The sequence below is a fragment of the Acinonyx jubatus genome, chromosome E2 (assembly GCF_027475565.1).
Source record: "Acinonyx jubatus isolate Ajub_Pintada_27869175 chromosome E2, VMU_Ajub_asm_v1.0, whole genome shotgun sequence".
Lineage (NCBI taxonomy): Eukaryota > Metazoa > Chordata > Mammalia > Carnivora > Felidae > Acinonyx > Acinonyx jubatus.
The window spans coordinates 2322229-2342801 of NC_069396.1; the positions used below are offsets into that span (position 1 = coordinate 2322229).

Below are 20573 nucleotides of genomic sequence, written 5' to 3' on the forward strand. Positions count from 1 at the left end.
AACAGTGCAAGAATTTAATACAGGAAGTACAAGAACCTTCTGTTCCCACTCGGGCAGGAGCACTCCCCTCCTCTATCTGGGCACTGGCTTAGGCCCACTGGTCCCCTGGAGGAGGGCTGGCTGGTCCTTCCCCTGCAGGAGGCTGTGGCTGGCAGGGCCCTGGCCAAGCACCGTGTGTGTGTCATGTATCTCCCTGTGCTCCCTCCTGGGGCCCTCTGTAGCCTGGCCTCTGCTGGGGGATTTAGGGTGGCTGCACGCACGTGTGACACCAGCCAGCATGACTTGAAAATCCATGAGTGCTGGAAGGCTGTCTTCCCAGCACCTGGTTTTTGGAAACAGGGCTGCAGGGGCCAGATGCTCTGCACACGTGGAGGGCAGCGCCTGCAGCCCCTTCCTCCACCCATAGGCCCTTGTGTGGATGTCCACCTCTGGGAGGAACAGGTGTTTCTTGGGGAGCAGAACCAGAGGGAAGGAGGTAGTGGACTGCCCTCATGTGTTGGGGGGCCCTAGAGGGAGGTCTCAGAAGCAGACCCAGCCTTCCCTTCCCAGATGGTCTTGCTGTCCTGCAGTGACCCAGCCACAGACCCAAGATCTTTATGGGGACCAGTCCCACTGCTGGCTCAGCACCTCCTGACTCCTAGGGCTGCTCTGTCCCCAAGCCCTAGCTGCTTGTTTGGAGCTGGCTGGGTGCTCAGTCTCCCATGTGTGTGTGGGGGCATGGGGTTGTGTGCTGGGGCCATCCGATGCTGTAGGGCATTGAACATCCTCCCTGATCTCCCCATCATGGCAACCCCAAATGCCTGCAGACATGGCCGGTGTCTCCTGTGGGTCGTCACCTTGTGGGGAACCATGGGGTCAGTACCTGCACCTCCATGCTCCACACGTGGTGCTGAACGTTGTAGACACAGCAGTGAACAAGAGGCAGGGTCTCAGGCCTGCACAGGTCACAGCACAAGATGGTCCCCCAAACGGGCCTAGGGGCCTCCCTTGGACACTCGGGGGTACCCTATCAGAGTGTGGTCTATCCCCTGTGCGGTGGAGTGTCAAGGCCAACACAGAAGCAGGCATATGGACTGTGGTGCCTGGCTTGGGTGATGCCTGGCCCAGTACCTATAGGGCCTAGTCTGTGGGTGAAGTGCTGTGTCCTCACCCGTCTCCCTCGACCCAGGAGGGACGTCACTCCCGGACCTTCGGCTGGGGCCCGGGAGCTGGGTCTCTGGTGCTCCGGAGTTTTGGCTTCTCCCGGTACTGGTGCTACCGTCCCTGGCACCCTTGTCCTGGCCCCTGGTCAGGAGAAGGTGAGGGCCATTGTCGGCAGTAGTGCTGCCTGCCGTTGGGCCCGTGGGGTGGCCGGGTGTGCAGCTCAGCACCACCAGGAGTTTAGGGAGGGAGATGCCTGCCCAGCCTCGGGATGCTGAACCATGGCCTCTGGGGAGAGGGTTTGAGCATCCATAGCTTCCCAACCCCGCTAAGGTTTCTGGTGCTGCATGCAGCACACCTCTTCTGTGGCTGTCCTCCATGCTGTGTAACAACTATCTCCTTTCCCAGTATCTTTTGGGAAGAGGGCTCAGAGGAACGTGTTTTTAACAAATAGCTGTCCCTCGCTCTTTGGTGACAGATGGTTGAGCTGTCCTTTTTCCTTTTCTTGGTTAGGTTCGTTGTGATTTATGTGAATGTTTAGTGTGTGCACGCAGCTGTGAACAAGCACACAATTGGGATAGAGTCCTACTCCCCTTTCCAAGCCGCGGTTGCTGGTTGGCCTGCATCCCGTGGCTCTGCCTTTCTCGGAACGTCAAGTTTCCAGAATAGAGCCACAGCACGCAGCGTGCCAGTCTGGCTTCTTTCACCATCTCCCTCCAAGGAGCCTTCTTAGACTCTTTTCTAATACTCCCCGTGACCTTTGAATACCATAGATAACACCGTGTGCATTATGTGTGGGTCTGTGTCTCTATGCATGTACGTGTGCTTGCATTCACACAGGCACAGGTCACGTGGTGTCCCAGGGACAGAGGGAGGCCTGGGTCTTGCACTCAGAGCCCCCAGGAGCCCTGGCTGCCAAGCTGAGAAGGGACCGCTGGTGGAGGTGGGAGGCATTGCACAGGAGGCTGCCGTGGGGATTTGGGTTAGAACAGGCCTGGCCTGGGAAGTAGATCTGATTTGTCGTCTGGGTGTGCTGCTGGGCCGAATGCGGTCTTGGGAGTCCCACCTGTTAGTGACTCGGCCCTGGGGCCCACCTCAGCAGAGCGCTGTGACCACTCTGTGGACAGCAGGTGCCCAGACACTGGCTCAGGGATGCCGTCATCTCTGCCAGGGAGCCCTAAGCCTGCAGGGGATGGGCAGGTCAGCCCCTCTGCAGATTGTCATTCAGAGAGCTGCTGCTGGGCACCCCTGTGGACCAGAGGCCAGTGAGTACCTAGACCCAATTCCTGTTGTCTCCTCAGGCTCCTTCCAAGACCTGGGATGGGGACAGAGGCTACGGAGTCCAGGTAGATGGCCCTTATCACCATGGAGCTTCTCTGCCCTGCTGCCAACATCCCATAGTTCTGTTGGGACGCAGCCTTCCAGAGCGCCATGGGCATGGGGAGACCTGGTGTGGAGCCCATCCCAGAGGACGCTCTGATCTCATGGAAAGCACTAGGACATGGGTCGTTGGTGCTGGGCTGAGACAGTGACAGGCATCTGGAAATGAACAAACTCTCTGTGAGCCTGGCTGTCTGGCTTGGGCTGCGTCCCTCCTATGGCACTCTGATGATGGTAAGGGTGTTGGTGGTGGCATCTCAGCAGAGTGCAGGACACAGTGAGGGAGAAGGAAAGGGAGACCAAGGTGCTGAGGGTACACAGCTCACTGAAAAGAGAGCTCCAGAGTGGTGAGGTTGGAGAGGCAGGGGCAGTAAGGGGTGACAGTGGAGCCTGTGACCCCACAAGGAAGGGTAAGGATGTGGGGCAGCAGACTTGTACAGAATGATGCCCACCAGTGGGGCTGGTCATATGCAGGGCCCCAATCTGAGTGAAAAAGTGAGTTCTGCCTCCAGGGAGCCATTAACACAACATACTGCAAGAGTCTGTGGCACCTGGCATGACCTTGACCCAGACTAGGCTGAGAAGGGTTACTTCAAGAGACCCCAAAGTGTTCCTAATGAGGGACGTGAGCGTGTGACTCTTGATCTTGGAGTTATGAGTTTGAGCCCCACTTTGGGTGTAGAGATTACTTAAAAAAGAAAAAAAAAGCTCAGGGGTAGCTGGGTAGCTCAGTCGGTTAAGCGTCCGAATCTTGATCTCAGGGTCCTGAGTGCAAGCCCTGTGTTGGGTTCTGCGCTGGATGCGAAGCCTACTTAAAAAGTTTGAAAAAAATATTTTTAAATCTTGTTTTTACCCAACCCACGGGCTTAGCTTTGTAGAACCCCTTTCCTGAGCCTGTCATGGGTCAGTCAGGCAAGGTTATCCTGTGATAGCAAACTTCAAAACAAAATCACAACTTCTGGGTTGGCAACAATACAGGCTTTTATAGTCACAAGGTTCTCAAAGATACAGACGTGGACAAGCCAAGAGGAGTGGGAGGTGGCAGTACCCCAGCCACAGCCCTGGCGGCAGCGCTCTGGTGGTCCTGAGGACAGTGTCCTTCCTGCTGGTGGCCTCTCCCTTGTTCTGTCTGCCCACTGGGGTGGGCGTGTGACCTGCCCCTTTGGGCCCTCTGTCTTGGCAGCCAGCTCTGTCATGTCACACGGGCATCCCCACTTGGCCCCACCCCTGCTTGTAACTGTGGGTCAGGTCCTCGTCTGGTGTAGAGGACAGGCCCTTTTCTCTGACTACTAGAGGAGGTCCATATCTTTGGGAAACCCGGTTTGGAACAAGGGACCGTGCAAGAACGTGGACCGTGCCTGCTGGTGTTTGGAGATGCGTCACTCCTCTTGCCTGAGCCCCGGCAAGGCTGTGGTCACCCTCCTTCACTTGTTCTACACCTGCCCAGGGCTTGTCGGTTTGGAAAGCTTTGTAGGTGCTCACTTAGCCCCGTGCTGTTGCAGCCTGCCCCCCCCCCCCCACCTCCCCACATGCAGGAGTGGCTGGGGAGAGTCCCCTCTGCCACCAGCTCTCTGAGGGCACAGCTGGCCCTGGACCCAGGCTCTGTGCCAGATGCAGGCGGCACGAGGCTTCGTGACCATCTGAAAGAGCCCCCCCAGGCTGCAAGGGATGGTCACAGGGGTGGCAGGAGGGGCCTGTCCTAGCTGATTTCCCTAAAAGCCAGTCCTGAGCTAGGACCTGCAGGTATATTATTGGGGAGATGACCTGGGATAGGGTATGGGGAGGTGAGAAGCAAGGGGCATTGCAAAGGGCATCATCAAGGGAGGGGGGCAGCAATGTGGGCAGCTGGGGTCCGGTCCTGCAGGGAAGCTGGGGGGCAGTATGCAACATGCCACCTGCGGGCACGAAAGCTCAGATACTTATCCACGTTCCCTGTCATTGCTGAGGGCTGCTCCCAGGGGCGTTAATCCTGACACTCCTGGCCTGCCCCCAGACAGGGGTCTGGAGACTCTCTGGTGGCTGGGTGTCATTTCCGGGCAGTTACAGGAGCTGACAGCCATGGACACGTGGGTGCTATGGGGATGGGGAGGAAGAGACACACAGATGCTGGCCATGGCTGCCTCAGTGGCCCAGAACTTCTCCATCCCCTTCAAGCCAGGCCAGACTGTTCCCTCTGGTCTGGTGGCTCCTGCTAGCTCGGTGTGCTCCTATGCAGGTCATATAAGGTCGGGAGTGGGGACGGGCCCAGGGGACAGTGCGGGTGGAACACAGGCCCACTCATCATGCTCTCAGCCAGGGATTCTCGGTTGGTGACCGCACTGCACAACTACCCCATGATTCTGGGACATAGAGGTCTCTCTCTGTTCCTCCTCCTCCTCCTACCTGGGGGTTTTGGAAACAAAAGCCAAACCGAGAAATGTTTAATGGCCGCAGGCTTCTCTGGTCTGACTTCTCTCCTCTGAGGCAGTGGCAATGAGCCATGCTCTGCCTTAAGTGGGTAGGGAAAGGGAAAATACAGGGAGCTGCCACACTTGTGTAACGACAGGCTGACCTGCCCGGGAGGCTTACACCGTGTCTGGTCTTAAATCTCATCTTCTCCAACGTCCTGTGGATTGGTTCTATGGCCCTCACTATTTTACAGATGACACCCAGGCTTGGAGAAGTGAGACAAGCCACCTGGTAACACACAGGCAGGGCCAGAGTTGGGAACAAGCTCCTGTGACTGAGCACTCAGGGCAGAGTGGGCAAGGACTGCTTTGGATCGCTGTGTGGTGATGGATTTGTTTTCCTGGATTGCACTCGTCCGTGTGCAGTCACTACAGTGACACATGCAGTGCACCCACTGCATGCTGTGGGGTCTGGCTTCTTCTACACTGTTGTGGGTTGTGGTTGTGTAGTATTCGTCATTGTGTAGTGTTCTGGTTTCTTTCATCTTTTCTCCTGCGAGTGGACATCTGTGGCATTTCTGGTTTGAAGCTGTTAAAAGTTGCTTTGGCTGGGTTTGTGTGTGCCTTCTGGTGGACTAAGTTCTTATTTCTTTGGAGTGTATACCTGGGCAAGGCACTGTTTGGTTACAGCCTATTCATTCAGATGTTTAGGTTTTGTAAATATTGCCAAACGGTTTGCCAATAGTTATTTCAATTTTGTGAGCAATGTATGAGGGTTCCACCTGCCACATCCTCAATAAAGCTGGCGTTTGTTAGACCTTCTAGCCACTCCTGGGGAGGGGGAGGTGATGGGGGCAGGGATGAGCTATTCTTGACATGAAACAGCAAGACAGTGTGCCAGAGCTTCCAGAAGGCATGAGCCTGCCTTCTATGCTGCAGTGATATTCCTGTCGGCTCAGAAGGAGAATGGAGACTCCAAGGCAGGCGGGCAGAGACAAGAGAGCTGTAAATAAAGTGCTAGTTTAGTAGTGAGATTCCTGGACAATTTTGTCATGAGCTATTAATAAAGAGACGTGACATTACTTACACAACACGCAGGGGTGATGTTTGAACTATGTGGCAGCTAATATGGCAGGGGCACTGCCCAGTGAGCTTGGATGCCGGCCAAACAGCATACATGTGAGCCCTGGCTGGAAGTTCAGCCCTGTTCATAGGTTCTGACCCTAACAGTTCAGCAGCGGAGCCAAGAAACCTGTGCAGTGCCGAGCGCAACCTGTTCGCTCCACGGCTAGGAGGCAGCCCATCGGGGTGCCGCCCATCAGGGTTAGTTACTCGTGTTGGTTTGGGCAAACACTGGATTAACGGAGATTACAGTCGGCATGAAAATACTAAAAGGTGGGGGTAAACTCGTTTGCAAGAGTTGGAAACTGGAGTCTGGGATAAAGCAGAACAACACGGAGAGGCAGACCTCATCCGGTCTGTAAAGACGCGCGGCCGGTCTCGCGTCCAGCGACCGCGCATAGCGCGGGGACTCGGGGCCACGGCAGGCCGGCACCGTCGGGACCGCAGCGTCCAGGCCTGGGCCGGCTAGGCGGCCACCACGTGAGATGCAGTGCGCACCGCTCCGTCGGAACTTGAGAGAGGCAACCGGCGGCCTGAGGGCGCCACGAGTTACGCCCGGCCGGTGGCCACTGCCTTTTCACCATCCAGCGCCGGAGAACCGGGCAGAGATTCTGAGCCCCGCTCCAGCCCGGGAATCCAGCTACGCTCCGCCTCGGTCCGACCTGCCGACCCTACGTCCTCGAGCCCGTGCCGCCAGGGACCAATCAGCCGTCAGATGAGGGCACATACCTAGAAGACGGCGTGTGATTGGCTGAGCTTGGGCCAGTCAGCGGCGCCGTCGGGCCGGAAGAGCGGGACCTGGAGAGGCCGGCGGGCGGAAGGGGCGGGACCTGGGGGTGGGCGGGCCCGTGCGCGGCGTGCGTGTGCTCGTTGGCTGCAGGGAGGAGCCGCACGCGTGGGAGCCGGCCGTGGTGTCGTCAGCCGCCTCACGATGGTCACCGCTCCCTCCCACCCCGTCACCCTGTCACAGCCGCGGCGGGCCCTTCCGGGCGCCCCGGGTGTCCGTTGGGTCTGTCAGCACGCACTCCCCGGAGCGCGTCGCGGCAGGCAGGTGCGTGCCTGAGCCCTTCACGCCGGGCCGCGGACACCGCACCCGGGGCAGCCCCAGCCCCGCCGCCAGGCGCCCGGGCCCCACGTCACCCCGGCCCAGCGGTAGCTTGTGTCCCGTAGGCAGGGCAGAGGGCACGTCTGCGCTGACGGGAGCTCCGGGCGGCGGGTTACCGTTCCACCGGCTGAGAACGGAGGGCAGCTCTTCAGACGCGGGTGTATCCAGATGCTCAGGGACTGTGGTCGGGGACTGCTTTGTCCATCTGTCAGCTCCGCTTGCTTGCGGGCCGGCTTCCCTCCTGGAGCCGAGACCTGAGGCTTCCAACCTCCACATTCTTTTTCCCCTAAATTTTGGCCCCCAGTCCCCAAATGAGTTTCTCTGGGCTGACTTGGGTAATGTCCCCCTTCTGAGCCAACGTCCTCAGAGAGCTGGGCCTCAGCCTCTGGGCTGGGGGGCTGAGCGGCGGGGGCGGAGACAGGGGTGGCCCCTTAAGGAACTAGCGATGCAGTCATTACCAGCAGGGGGAGGATGCGCGCAGGGGCCGCATCCCGTCTTTTCTGGCGGCAGCTGGGTGTGCTGAGAGAGCTCAATGACCCGAAGCTGTTGCTGTAATAAGATAGCAGTAGTGGTGGTGATCACGGTAAAAATGAAACCCCAAAACGCCGTGTCACTCCTACGGTTTCCATGCTACAGAACCCCCCCCCCTCCCCCCCCCCCCCGCCGGGCCCATCACTGTCAGGGAAAAGTTGCTTTGCTGTGTGATCCATTCATGCCCACTGGAGACCCCATATGGCATTCTAGCAGTTTGTCGCAGGGGTAGGGGGGACAATGGGGAAGGGTAACACGGTATGTGTAGCCCCAAATGCTTTTGTCATCCCAGAGACAGAGCATTCAGGTTATGCTGGAAGGACTTTATTTTAATGGACAGGTTTGACTGTCTTTTCCCCAAGTAGAAGCTTGGGGATGTCCTAGGTGTGGTGGTTGGCAGCTCCAGGGCTTGGAAAGTTCTCAGCAGGTTGGAGCTTGCTTTCTCTCCTGAAGGGCTTAGCGCAAGTTTAGCTGGAGCATGCGTGAAGCAACTAGGTTTGGGAACACGGGATTTTACACGAGCCCGGCATTCAGGGGCCCCCTAGATGTCAGCATGTGAGCGTGCATACACCTGACTCTTGTCAGCCCCTACACCCTCTGAGTCTCAGAAGGATGACCCCTCCCTCCCTGGGGTTTAGTGACACAAGTCAGTTTCAAGAAATCTGGCCCAGGTCGTCGCCCAACAGCCCTGTCTCCCAATGTACCCAAAGCCCAGAACTTTCTAAGCCTTCCTGTTCTTGTTTTCTAGGAAGAGCACATTTCAAATCTTTGGGAAAGAAGTGTGCCTCATAGATTATTCGGTAAGGAAAGCAAACACTCAGGGTCTTTGCCCCAACTCCGACATGCCCGTGGGTTGGGGAGAGTGGAGAATGTGGGTGCATCCAAAAGCCACACCTCATGAGGCTGTGTCAGACATGGGGCCCATCACCCGGCCCCTAGTATCTCTATGTAGGGTCACCCACTGCCTCCCTCACCCCTCACATAACCACAAAAAGAACAGCCCCCATTGTAGTTGGTTGTACTTCCCCAGCCATGCACACGGCAATGTGACCGTAAATGGCCGGGGATCCTCACGACCTGGTCTGCAAGCTCTGTTGGTCTCTGTCTAGATGACTCTGGAGGGTGAGCCGTGGTAGCCTGCCTCTTTTTGAGCTGCAGAAGGAGCTGAGGCCCCTGTTCCCTGCCCTTGGACACCCTGCCTCAACCCTGGCTCTCTCTGAGCGTTGATGGACTATTCCAGGGAGTTCCTGGGCTCACATCGCTAAATGTAACAGCGTGTTTAATTCTGTCTTTTCTGGCTCATGCTCAGATGTATCCCGTCCCCAGCGCTGTTCGAGAGCCCATCTGCTGTGAGTGCCAGGCCAGGTTCGGGGGCTGCCTGCCCGTGCCCAGGGTCAAGGCTGCCCTGCCTTACTGGGTCCCTTTGTCCCTGAGACCCCGAAAGCAGGTAGGTGACTGACTTGAGCCAGGTTTCTTCCTGAGTCCAGGGTGAACTTAAGGGGACCAGTCACATCTCAGCATCATAGATATTACATGAGTGATGTTTTACAATTTCTGGGAGACAGTTGGTGTTTTTCTTTAAATCGGGATTTTTATTTTAAACCAGATTTATGGAGTTAAGATTGACATGGGATAACCACACATGTGTGAAGTGGGCAGTTTGCTAAATCTCTACATAGATACACACTGTGGAACCACCCCCGTCGTTGAGTTAATGTACATGTACACACAACCCTGAAGCGTTTCCTTGTGCCCTTTGCAACTGCACCCAGCCTTCCCTGCCCCACCATCCCTGGCAACTGCTGGTCTGTTTCTGTTGCTGGCGGCCAGTCTGCGTTTCCTTGGGTTTTATATAAATGGAGTCATGTGGTGGGTACTCTGGCTTCCTTCCCTTAGCGTAATTATTTTTGAGTTTCATCCATGTGGTCGCTGAGGAGTACTGGAGAGTGCTCTGTCATCTGAATCAGCCACAGTGTAGCCTCTTGCCCCCTGAAGGACATTGGCATCATTTCCAGCAGTTTTGTCTCTTAGCAGTAAGGCTGCTGTGAACGTTTGTGTACAAGTCTTTGTGTGAACGTGCCTTCATTTCTCTTGGGCGAGTTGGATCATGCCGTAGGGGTATGTGTAACTTTTTGAGAAACTGGCAACTGTTTTCCGAAAATGGTTGTGTCATTTGACATTCCCACCAGCATTGTATAAAGTTCCAGTCCCTCCACGTTTTCACTGACATGTGGTTTGGTCACTCTTTTAAATTTTAGCCATCTTAATAGGTGGCTAAATTCCACTACTTAATTCCATAGTAACTAGTGATGCCAAGGGTCTCCTCCATATGCTTTCGTCATCTGCACATCTTACTTTAAAAAAAAAAAACAACTTTTTTTTAAATGTTTATTCATTTTTGAGAGACAGAGAGAGACAGAGCATAAGCAGGGGTGGGGCAGAGAGAGAGGGAGACATAGAATCCAAAGCAGGCTCCAGGGTCTGAGCTCCGAGCTGTCAGCACAGAGTCCGACATCCGAGGCTCGAATCCACGACCTGTGAGATCATGGCCTGAGCCGAAGTCGGACGCTTAACTGATGGAGCCACCCAGGCGCCCCTGCCATCTGCGCATCTTACTTGATACGTAGATGTCTCTCCAGATATTTTGCCCATTTACAAAAATTGGGTTTTTTGCTTTTTTTTTTTTTTTTTTACCATTGAGTTGTGAGAATTCTTTATGTATTCTGGATATATACTTTCTTTATAAAATAGTTAATTTGCAAATATTTTCTCCGTGTTCTTGACTTATCCTTTTATTCTCTTCTCAGTATCTTTCACAGAGCATAAGTTTTAAATTTTGACAGTGCAGTTTGTCAATTTGTGCAGTTTGTCAATTTGATCTTTTCTGGATCTTGTTTAGGTGCACCCTCCCCCCTCTACCCCTCCCCCCTCTACCCCAGCGCTCTCTGCCCCTCCATCCCTGCCAGCACAGCAGTGGCACATGCATTCTAAGCATTTCTAAGGAATCTTTGCCTAAGCCAAGATTGGAAAGGTTTCTCCTGTGTTTTTTTTTCTAGAAGTTTTATAGTTTATAGTTTGTGTTTAGGTTTGTGATCCATTTTAAGTTGATTTTTTTTCCTATGGCTTGAAGGTCATTTTTTACTTATTTATTACAAAATTTTTTAAAAATGTTTATTTTTGAGAGAGAGAGAGAGAAAGAGAGAGAGAGAATGAGCAGGGGAGGAGCAGAGAGAGAGGGATACATAGAGTCCAAAGCAGGCTCCAGGCTCTAAGCTGTCGGCACAGAGCCCAACATGGGGCTCGAACTCACAGACCATGAGATCATGACCTGAGCTGAAGTTGGATGCTTAACTGACTGAGCCACCCAGGCACCCCACCTCATTGCTACTTTTTAAGGATACTACCGACTTTTGTGTTTTGATCTTGTATCCCACAATATTGCATTACCTCCTTTATTCTAGTGGATCTTTTTGTAGATTCAGATTTTTTACATAGAAGATCATGCCATCTGCAGAGAGAGAGGATTTCCTTCCTTCCTGTCCAGTTTTTATGTCTTTTATTTCTTTTTCTTGCCTTATCTCCTGACTAGAACTTCTAGTACATTGATGAACGCAGTGGGGAGACAAGACACCCTTGTTTTCTTCCTCATCTTAGGGCAACAGCATTTGGGTTTTCACCATTAAGTGTGATGTTAGCTGTTGGTTTAGATGCCCTGTGTCAGGCTGAGGAAGTTCCTGTCTATTCCTAATTTTCTCAGAGTTTGTATCCAGAATGAATGTTGGGTATTATCTATGTCTATCGAAATGATAATTTTTTGGGGGGGGTTGTTAATATTGTTACATTGATGGACTTTCAAAAGTTAAACTGTTTACTAGGAGAAACCCCATGTAATCATGATGTATTGTTCTCCTGATATATTTGGTTAGAATTTGATTAGAATATTGATCTGCCTTTTCCTTGTTTGCCTTTGTACTAGGGTAATGCTGGCCATGTAGAATAAGTTGAGACGTAGTCTCTCATTTCAAATTTCTGGAAGACTCTGTGTGGAATTGGTATTATTTCTTCCTTTAGGGTTTGGTGGGATTTACCAGTGAAGCCATATGGGGCTAGAAGTTTCTTTGTGGGAGGGTTTTTAACTGCAAACAATTTCTTTCATGGATATAGAGTTATTTATGTTATCTGTTTCTTGCTTAGTGAACTTCAAGGATTCTGTCCATTGTATCCTTGTCAAATTTATTGGCATAATGGTATTCATAATATTCTCTAATTACCCTTGTAATATCAGTAGAATCTGTAGTGAGGCCGTCTCTCATTTCTTGTTTTTTAGTAGATTCTTAAACAGGTCAGTGGCCTCAAGGTCACTGAGTCACATTGTTCTAGGCAGTGATGATGGCCTCAGTCCCTCCTGTTGGCCATTGTATCATTTGAAAGTTGGGCAGGGTAGGTATGATTGTACTCCTTTAAAGGATGGGAAAACTGAGGTCCAGAGAGGGACAGGGGTTTTTCTAAGGTCACAGGGTCAGTCCACAGCCGATGAGGGATTAGAGTCCATGACTCTCTCCACTGAGTTATGCTGCTGGGCGTCGGGGAGGAGGTGGCCCTAAGCAGGGTGGAAGGAGTGCAGAGGCCAAGGTGCCCAGCCTGTCTCCTGTCTTCCAGCTCGTCTCCCTGCCTCCATCCGTTCTAGCTCTGGCTGTCCATTTTCTGATCTGAAGCCCCATGAGCTTTTATAATTTATTTTCCTAAGTTTTTAAATTTATTTTGAGAGAGAGAGAAAATGGAGGAGTGGAGACTGAGAGAGAGAGAGAGAGAGAGAGAGAGAAAATCCTAAGCAGACTCTGTGCTGTCAGTGTGGAGCCAGACACAAGAGTTGATCCCACAAACTGTGAGATCATGACCCCATCGAAATCAAGAGTTAGATGCTCAGCCGACTGAGGCACCCTGGCACCCCCACCACCTAAGAGCTTTTAAAACTGTACATCTGGCCCTGTCGCTCCCCCATAGCCCCTCATTTCTGAGTATGGACCAAAGTCCCTGATGGAGTCCCTGGGGTCCTTCCTGACCTTGCTGCCCACCCCCCACCCCCCTAGGCTCCAGCCTCCTTTCCATGCACCCAGCAGGCTCCTGTTCCGGCAGGAGGAGGTGTTAGGTGCAAGTAACAGAGAGCTGACCCACAGTGGGTTCAACCAGGGTCTTTGGTAGAGAGAGGATTCTTCTAGGATTGGTTTTATGGCTGGATAATGTGTTTAAAGATCCAGATTCTTTTTACCCTTTACTCCTAGTGTTGGTACTTCCAGCTTGCGTGTTTTGAGATGGCGGCCATGGGTCTCCTCCTTATACCATGATACATGTGGCACAAAGGAAGCCTTTATGATGTCCTCCTTTTCTCGGGGGGGAGGGCGGGGGAGGGGGCGGGGAGGGTGCATGGAAGGCTTACTGTCTCGTTCCCTTTTCTTATCCAGGGTAAAAAATTCCCAGAAGCCCCAGCCAACGTGTCTTTGATCTCTTTGTTCTCACCCCCAGATAGATTGCTGGCAAAGCCCTGCCTGGCTGAGGCTGGTCCCTTGGGACTGGGCACTTGGTCCCTTGAGCAAAGTTGGGTTCTTTTAACAAGGGGTGGGTGGTGCGGAATAACCGTGGCAGGGGCCACCCACAGGGTCTGCCCAGGGAGTTTGTGCTGTCCACATCCGGAGGGCTCTCAGGTGCATGCTGGGGGGTGGGTAGACACAAGTGTCCCGAGTGTGCTCGTCCTGCTGGGCAGCACCCTGGTGGCAAGCGGGAGGGGTTCTCCAGAACCTGTTCCATCTCCTCCTTTGGATGAGCCTGCGACCCCTCAGCCCTCCCCTGCGGGGTCCTCTCTGCTTCGCCTCACGTCGCACATGTGCTCTGTGGGGCCCTCCGTGGCCTCAGGAAGTTGGCAGGGTCCACTCAGAGGTAGGTTTTAGTGTCTTTTATAATGTGCGACATGAGCACATGGTGGGGACTTCCAGAGGTACAAAGGGGTACAGTGAAGATCACGCCCCCCTGCCCGTGCCTCCTCCGAGGCTTCCCCACGTGGCCTGCAGATGAGCTGTGAGTGTGCTCTTTCACAAGCAACATGTCACTGATGCCCAAATGCCTGGTTTGAAACAGCAGTCATTGTCATTGCACAGGAGTCCGAGGGGCTCTGCTGGGCACCACGGCCCCACCTGTCCCTGATCTTGGGGCTGGCGTGCGGGCCCTGGCTGCTGTCACTTCTTGTTCTCTGGGCCTGACCGAGGTCCAGGGCTGGGCTCCACGCTGTCCCTCTGCTGCAAGGAACTGGGGTCGCAGGGCAAAGGGCAGGGCTGTGGGAGGGTGCAGAACGCAGTGAGGGCATGGCCCCCCACAACTCAGGCACAGGCAGCAGGGCACGTAGGTTCTCCGTGGAAACCACGCACGGCAGCTGCTGTGCCTGCATGCTGCATTTCTCACTCACCGTCCCCTCTCTGCACTCGTTCACGTCAGGACGGGAAGGTCCGCCTCGCTCTTTCCAAAGGCTGCCCCATTCCCTGCTGTCCCCGTGTCCCACCTTTATCGTCCCTTACAGATGGCATTCGTGCTGTTGGGCCCCAACAGCCAGTGCTGATGCCGGCCGCCTTTAAGAGCGTCGTTTTGCAGACGCACGTGAGTCCGAGAGTGGAATTGCTGAATCAGACCCTGTCCCGTTTTGGACTCTGACCTCTGTTTTAAGAAATCTGGCAGAGCCCCCTTTAGAGCCAAGACCGCTGATGCTCCGAGGGGCTAAATGTTGTGCCCAGGGGCCACTCCTGGTGGCCTCTGAGCTCAGGGCAGAGCCATGCCTCCTGACTGCAGCCCACATGTCCCACCGTGGCACCCTGCGTCGTGGCACTGCAGAGATGCAGGCGGTCCCCTGGGACTGTGCTCCCTCGGCTGGGCGGTTTGGGTGTGCTTGTGTGGGGGTACAGAAGAAGAACTTCCCAGGGCCCTGTTCCAGCATGAAGGTTTCTGGGGCACTATCCCTTTGGACCTTGTCTTCCCTTCCTCTCTGTTAGATCCCAAAGATGGTCCAGTTTTATACCCCCAAAACCACCAAGGCGTGCTCCTGCCCATGCCACCGTTTTGGGGGCCGCCTCCCGATGCCTAGGGATCAGGCTGTGATGCCCTACTGGGTGCCCCAGGTCCTGAGGCCTCACACAAAGGTAAGAGGGAGGCTCATGGCAGCGAGGCCCGAGAGGGACCCGGAGATGGGGTGGAGGGTACCGGGTTCTCTCCCCACAGTGGCCTCCACTCATCCAGGGTCTCCTGGAAGGCACAGCAAAGGCAGCAGAGTGCAGGCGGGGAGGGGGGGTGTGCAGGGGAGGGGCACGCTCCGTGTCGTGGGGGGGTGCCCGGAGGCCGGGTCACGCTGCCCTCTGAAGGGGACAGCATTGCTGCTGCCATCTTTCCTGCCGCCTCTCCTGCCCTCCTCCTCTCTTGCCCCTCCTCCCCCTCCCTCACCTGGCCTCACCTCCTGCTCCAGCTCTGTGGGCATCCCAGCAGGCGGATGGAGGAGCCGAGAAGGACCATTGTTCTGAGTTTCTGTCCTCACTCTTCAGCTCTATCTGGCCCTCTCCGGGGCTCTGGGTTCCAGGCCAGCCCCCGCTGGGGTGGTTGGCCAGGCCCAGTCCTCCTCAACCCCACGGCATTTCAGGTGCCCTGGGTGGTCAGTAGAAGCTTCCTTTCTGCCTCCACCCACTTTCCAGTTGCTGGTTTGCTGTCATCAAATAGCAAACTGTCCCTAGAATTCAGACTCAAAGGCCTTTTAAAAGGAGACCTGAGCTTGGTCCTGAAGCTGTGTCCTGAGCTGGCTTGCGTCCTGAGCTGCTCACAGCCCTTTCCTTGTTTCTAGGCCACATCACTGGGCCCACCCTTCTGGTAGATCACCAGGCCAGGGCTGATACATTTGCCCACATTCTTTTCTTTTAGGTGGTGAAAAGGCAGCAGAGTTTTAAAGGCATGCAAGGTAACAGCGCGTACGTGCGTCTCATCCCCTCCCGCTCCCCAAGGGAGGCGGGGTCTTATGGTGGGGATGGGGAGGCTTCTCTCCTCCCCACGTCTGTAAAACAGACATGGCTGTGTGGCATACACTCCGCCTTTTCGCCCCCTTCTCTTGCCAGACATCGCTAGTCACCCCCCATTTCCCACCGAACCCAGAGAGCCTTAGACTCTATCAGTCCATCTGCAGTGGCTCTCAAGATGCAGCCAGTTTGCAGCCTGGAGTTAGATGGTATCTGAAGCGTATTTTCTTTTAAGCTCTAACCTTCTGCGGTTCATGACATAGTGTGTGGGGGGGCGGGTGGGTATATACACACATACATACGTGTACGCGCGGCTACTATACGTATTTATTAACGACGTGGCGCCTGTACCTCCATTTCCATGTGCCGGACACACCATATGCTCATGACGTGATATTTAGACACGTATTCCTCTTGCGGTGTGTTTATACATTTGCATATTTGAGACCTAGTGCGTATATCGTCACACATTTATGGAGGCTGTAGTACGTGCCATGTGCTCATCTGTTCATGATGTAGTAGATACCCGCAACGGGGCGTGTGCATATATTTGTGTGTTTGTGACCCGCTGTGTCATTCATTCCCTTCAGCACACGAGGAGATGGCATCTCCTTCCCCACCGGTACATTCTTTGTCCCTCAAACAAGTGGGCTGGATTGTTCTGGAAGGCGTTTTCCGGCGCTGACGGCTAACGTGTATGCCTCCTCTGTGTTGCCCGTGAGCGAAGCAGCAGGCACGCTTTGTGGCTTGTATCAGGTCCTCCCCATGCCCAGCCGTGCCCCTGCTCTGCTCTGCGTGGGAGCACCCTGGCCACAATCTGTGCAGGAGGGAATGGATGGATGCCGGGCTGGGGCTGGGTTCTTGGGATGGGCAGGCGATCTGAGCAGCCTGCCAGAGCCCAGGGGCACAGGTCTGGCTGGGAGAGTGCCAGGATGAGTGGCCACCAGCCAGCACACCCACCTCTTAATGCTACAGAAATACATGTCTTCCCTGGTAATAAAAGTAACACGATTAGGAGCGGCACAAATCTACACAGCCTTTGTGTGGGCCTCTATCAAATTATTTTTTATTGAGGTATAATTGACACATAACATTATATTCATTTCAGGAGCACAGCGTAACAATTTGGCATTTAAATATATTGCGAAAATAGCCAACTCAAGAAGTCTAGTTAACATCTGTCACCTCACACAGTTACAGATTTCTTTTCTTGTGATGAGAACTTTTTAGATCTATTTTCTTAGCAACTTACAAATATGCAGTGAAGTATTACCAACTGTACTCATGATGCCGTAGATTGGATCCCCAGGACTTACTTATGTTATTACTAGAAGTTCGTACTTTTTGACTCCCCATTCCTCCCATCCGTCAGCTTTGTGATGCACATGTTCTCTAGTCCAGCGAGCCCACGTCTGGGTGATGTCTCGTAGACACCCCCACCGCATGTCTGTCCTCGGCAAGGTATCCAAAGCAGCTGAAGTGTCTCTCAGTAGGAGGATGGACATAAAAGCAGGTGGTATATTTGAAATGTGGCACCTGCCACAGAGAGCCTGTGGCATGATGGGAGGGGCCCCCAGGCACGTGGCTGTGTGGAGAAACTAAGTTGCTGCAGTCCACGCTGTAGGACCCCAAGCGTGTGCATTTGAAAAGCTAAAGCCCTGTTTGGGTGAGGACAAGGGTTAGGTGGTGTGTGTCTAGGCTGAGTTGCACGTAACACACAACACACGGAGGGGGGTGGGGGGTGGGGGGGGCAGGAAGACAGGTAAAGAACCAAGAGCAAGTGATACATTGGCTCAAGTTTCAGGGAAAAGAGCCAGAAATCACTTTATGAAAGAAAACCCACAGTAGCAGGACAAGAACAGTTTGAGAAAGTGCTCTTTTAACTGTATAATCACATGTTTATGGGTTTATTCTTATTGGTTGTTTTTGGCTGTGAATACTTGGCATCTTCAAGAGTAGCTAAAAGCTGTTTATTGTTGAATCATGCATCAATTTGATATGTTTTCAAAAACCAGTATTTTAGTCCAGTCATTGTTGACAGTTCAGGCAGTTTATAGGGATCTTGTGCCAAGCCTTAAACCCATTCAGGCCAGAGGGTGTTCCCAGGACAGGATTGAGAGCCCGGGTCCCACCGGTCCCAGAACAGGATTGAGGGCCTGGGTCCCACCGGTGCCGGGACAGGCGGGATCTGTTGCCCCTTGAGCTTCATATACAGTGATTTAAAAATATTTCCCTTGGCGTCAAATCCGGATTATTTCCATTTTAAAGAGAAAGTCTGCCTTTCTCCTCTTGTATTTTCCTTGTAAAGAGGGGCTCCTCTGGTGTTCTTCTCCATGCTTTTGCGGTAGGATTTTTTAACAAAACACATTTATTGTATTTTATATTAATCATGCTTTTACATATTGGTATTGTTAGAGTAGTAATGTAGTATATAGTACAGTATAGCATATAAATAAAGTGTAATTTGTAGTACCATGTCAGTAGTGTGATAAACCATAAACAAGATGTGACATCAGAAGGGTCACAGGATGACCAAAGCAGGTCTCAGAAAAGCTCACGTTGGGGCAACAGCAGCCCAGGAGCCCTACCTGGGGTCATGGGTTTTCAGACACTCAGACACAGCCCATGTTTCCCTTGCTAAGTTGCAGTCATTATCAGCCTCTTGCCAGTCTGGTTTCATCTGGGCTTCACCACTTGTTTTCCTCTGAAAACAAAGATTAACGTGAAGCACATGCCACCTGGATTCTGTCTCCTTTCGTCCATAACCATAACCGTGCCCTCACGTGGCCGTGAGGGGTAAAGACTCCAGAAACGCCGGCAGGAGCCCCACGGTCAGCCCCGAAAGAAGCAAATGGCACGGTCCCCTTCACCTCCATGAGCGTCGGTCGGCGTCCACACTCATGGGGCTGGGACCAGCCTTGCTGGGGCACCTGGGGTCCCCGCCCTTGGTTCCAGAGGGTTCTCCTGCAAGCGGTGTGCAGACGCGGCGGGCCATCTTCGCGCTGCCCTGGGCCTGACTCGCTTTCTCGCCTAGAATCCCCGCTGGACTTGCGCTCCCGGTACCACCGCTGGCGGGTCTGCTGTGATGGGAGCCTCTTCCTCAAGTGGCGGCAGCTCCAGGCCCTTCACCACCAGGAGCCACCGGCCCCGGGGAGGGGAGAGAGCCCCCCGGCCCCCATCCTGCCCCTCGGCCTCAGCCTCCTCACCCTGCTGCAGGCCGTCGTGAGGGTCGTGGTGGCCATTCGGTGAGCAGGCACAGGGTGGGGGCACTGGGGGTCCTGGGCCCGTCTCCCTTCTGGGCTGTTTCGGTCGGCGGCCTCGGGATCAGTTGAACCGAGAATGTGGTTCCGTGAGAGGGTGAGGAATGGGGTGGCGGGATTACCACGCTGCTGCTCCTGCCGTCCACACCACGCACGTGATGGAACGGCAGTCCAGGTGCGTCAGAGCTGACGGCGGGGGGCTGGGCGCCTCGGGGCTCTTCCCTCTTCCCAAGTCCTGTGGCAGCTTGCCACTGGTTCTAGCTTGCGCACACCTCTGTCCTGTCAGGGTTGCAAGTGGACCTTGGAGCCCACTCGCCCAGCCAGCCCTCTGGGCTACGTAGAAGCACCCCTTCAGGTCTGGGGACCTGTGGCCTCTCCCCCAGCCCAGGCCCATCCATCGAGGCTCCATTTTGGGAAGCCCTCTCCCCAACCTCGAACCCACTAGCCGCACGCAGGCCTTGCGTTTGTCACCTAGAACCCCACCCAGCCCCTCCCCCATGAGGCCTCCAGGATGACACCTCCCCGAGCGGACAGGAAGGGGCTGCTTCCTTTAGTCTCTGAAATAGCTCCCCCCCCATCCCCGTTTACCTTCCCACGCAGGCTCTTCCATCACACCTGTGTACATCCGTGCAGGTGCCCACACACGTGTGAATAGAAGATCTGCAAAGCTGTGGCAGCATGTCAGTGTGTGCAGTTCAAACCTACATATGTTGACTTGTTGGCTCTTTGCTCGTCTGTCTTCTCCATGTAAGAGGAATATTCTAGAAAATGTCCAGTATCTGACACGGTTGTAGGTGTCTTCTGTCCAGTTTTCTGGTTGTTCATAGGAGGTTAGCTCTCTGTCTCCCGTCCTGGCCAGAGGTGGAAGGCCCTCCCCCCGCATCCTGTAGGCCCGCTCCCCTGGTGTTGGGCCCTGGTGTTGCCTCTGCCCCTGTGGTTACAAATGATGCCACGGGGCACATCTTCAAACAAGCGCCTGCCCAGACATGGGTTGCATCCTCTTGGGGTCAAGTGCTCTCGGGAAGGGGGCTGGGGCAGGGGTCCGTGAGCTTTGTGTGATCGGTAAACACGAGTAGGGCTCCTGACATCGTGCCATGGTTTCTTCTTTGCTTTTCGCAAAGATTTGTTTCTTTTTTAATCTTTGCCAACGTGACATCAAAGTAGGTAGGGCTCCCCCGTGCCCTCTCTGGGAAGATCAAAGAAGGAAGCCTGGGTGTAGATGACGAATGAGGTGGATGGGCAGGGCAGGCTCAAGGGGATGCGCTGAAGGTGTTGTAGGTGGCGTTTGCCTCTGAACCAGGCTCTTAGGGCAGGGGCACAGGTCCCAGCCAGCTGTTCGGGAGAAGTATCTTGTCTGGCCGGGGTGTCTGTGGAGTGCCCTGGGAGATCCCCACAGACTACATGAGTGGCTTATCTCAGGAGAAGCTGCCGGCTGCCCGTGAGCTGGCCTGGCAGAGGTTTGCTGTGGAGGCCTCGGGAGAGGGGGAGCGTGGGGCCTTCCCAGCAGGGACCCTGGAAGGGCCGTGACCGACAGGCAGGTCCCTTCGAGACGGGGCTGCCACAGCCTCCTCGCATTGGCTTCCGTGAATAACTCTGCAAGGCTGGACTT

General features: G+C 54.3%; 1 protein-coding gene across 1 annotated transcript; it reads left to right on the forward strand.

Annotated features, from left to right (window-relative positions):
* Positions 1-6842: 6842 nt before the first annotated feature.
* On the forward strand, positions 6843-19676 carry CE2H16orf95 (chromosome E2 C16orf95 homolog). The gene is made up of 6 exons (XM_053211167.1): positions 6843-7080; positions 8414-8465; positions 8975-9112; positions 15613-15649; positions 18739-18949; positions 19565-19676. The coding sequence occupies exons 3-6, from the start codon at positions 8975-8977 to the stop codon at positions 19617-19619; spliced, it is 441 nt and encodes a 146-aa protein (XP_053067142.1). The 5' UTR covers positions 6843-7080; positions 8414-8465; the 3' UTR covers positions 19620-19676.
* Positions 19677-20573: the final 897 nt, after the last annotated feature.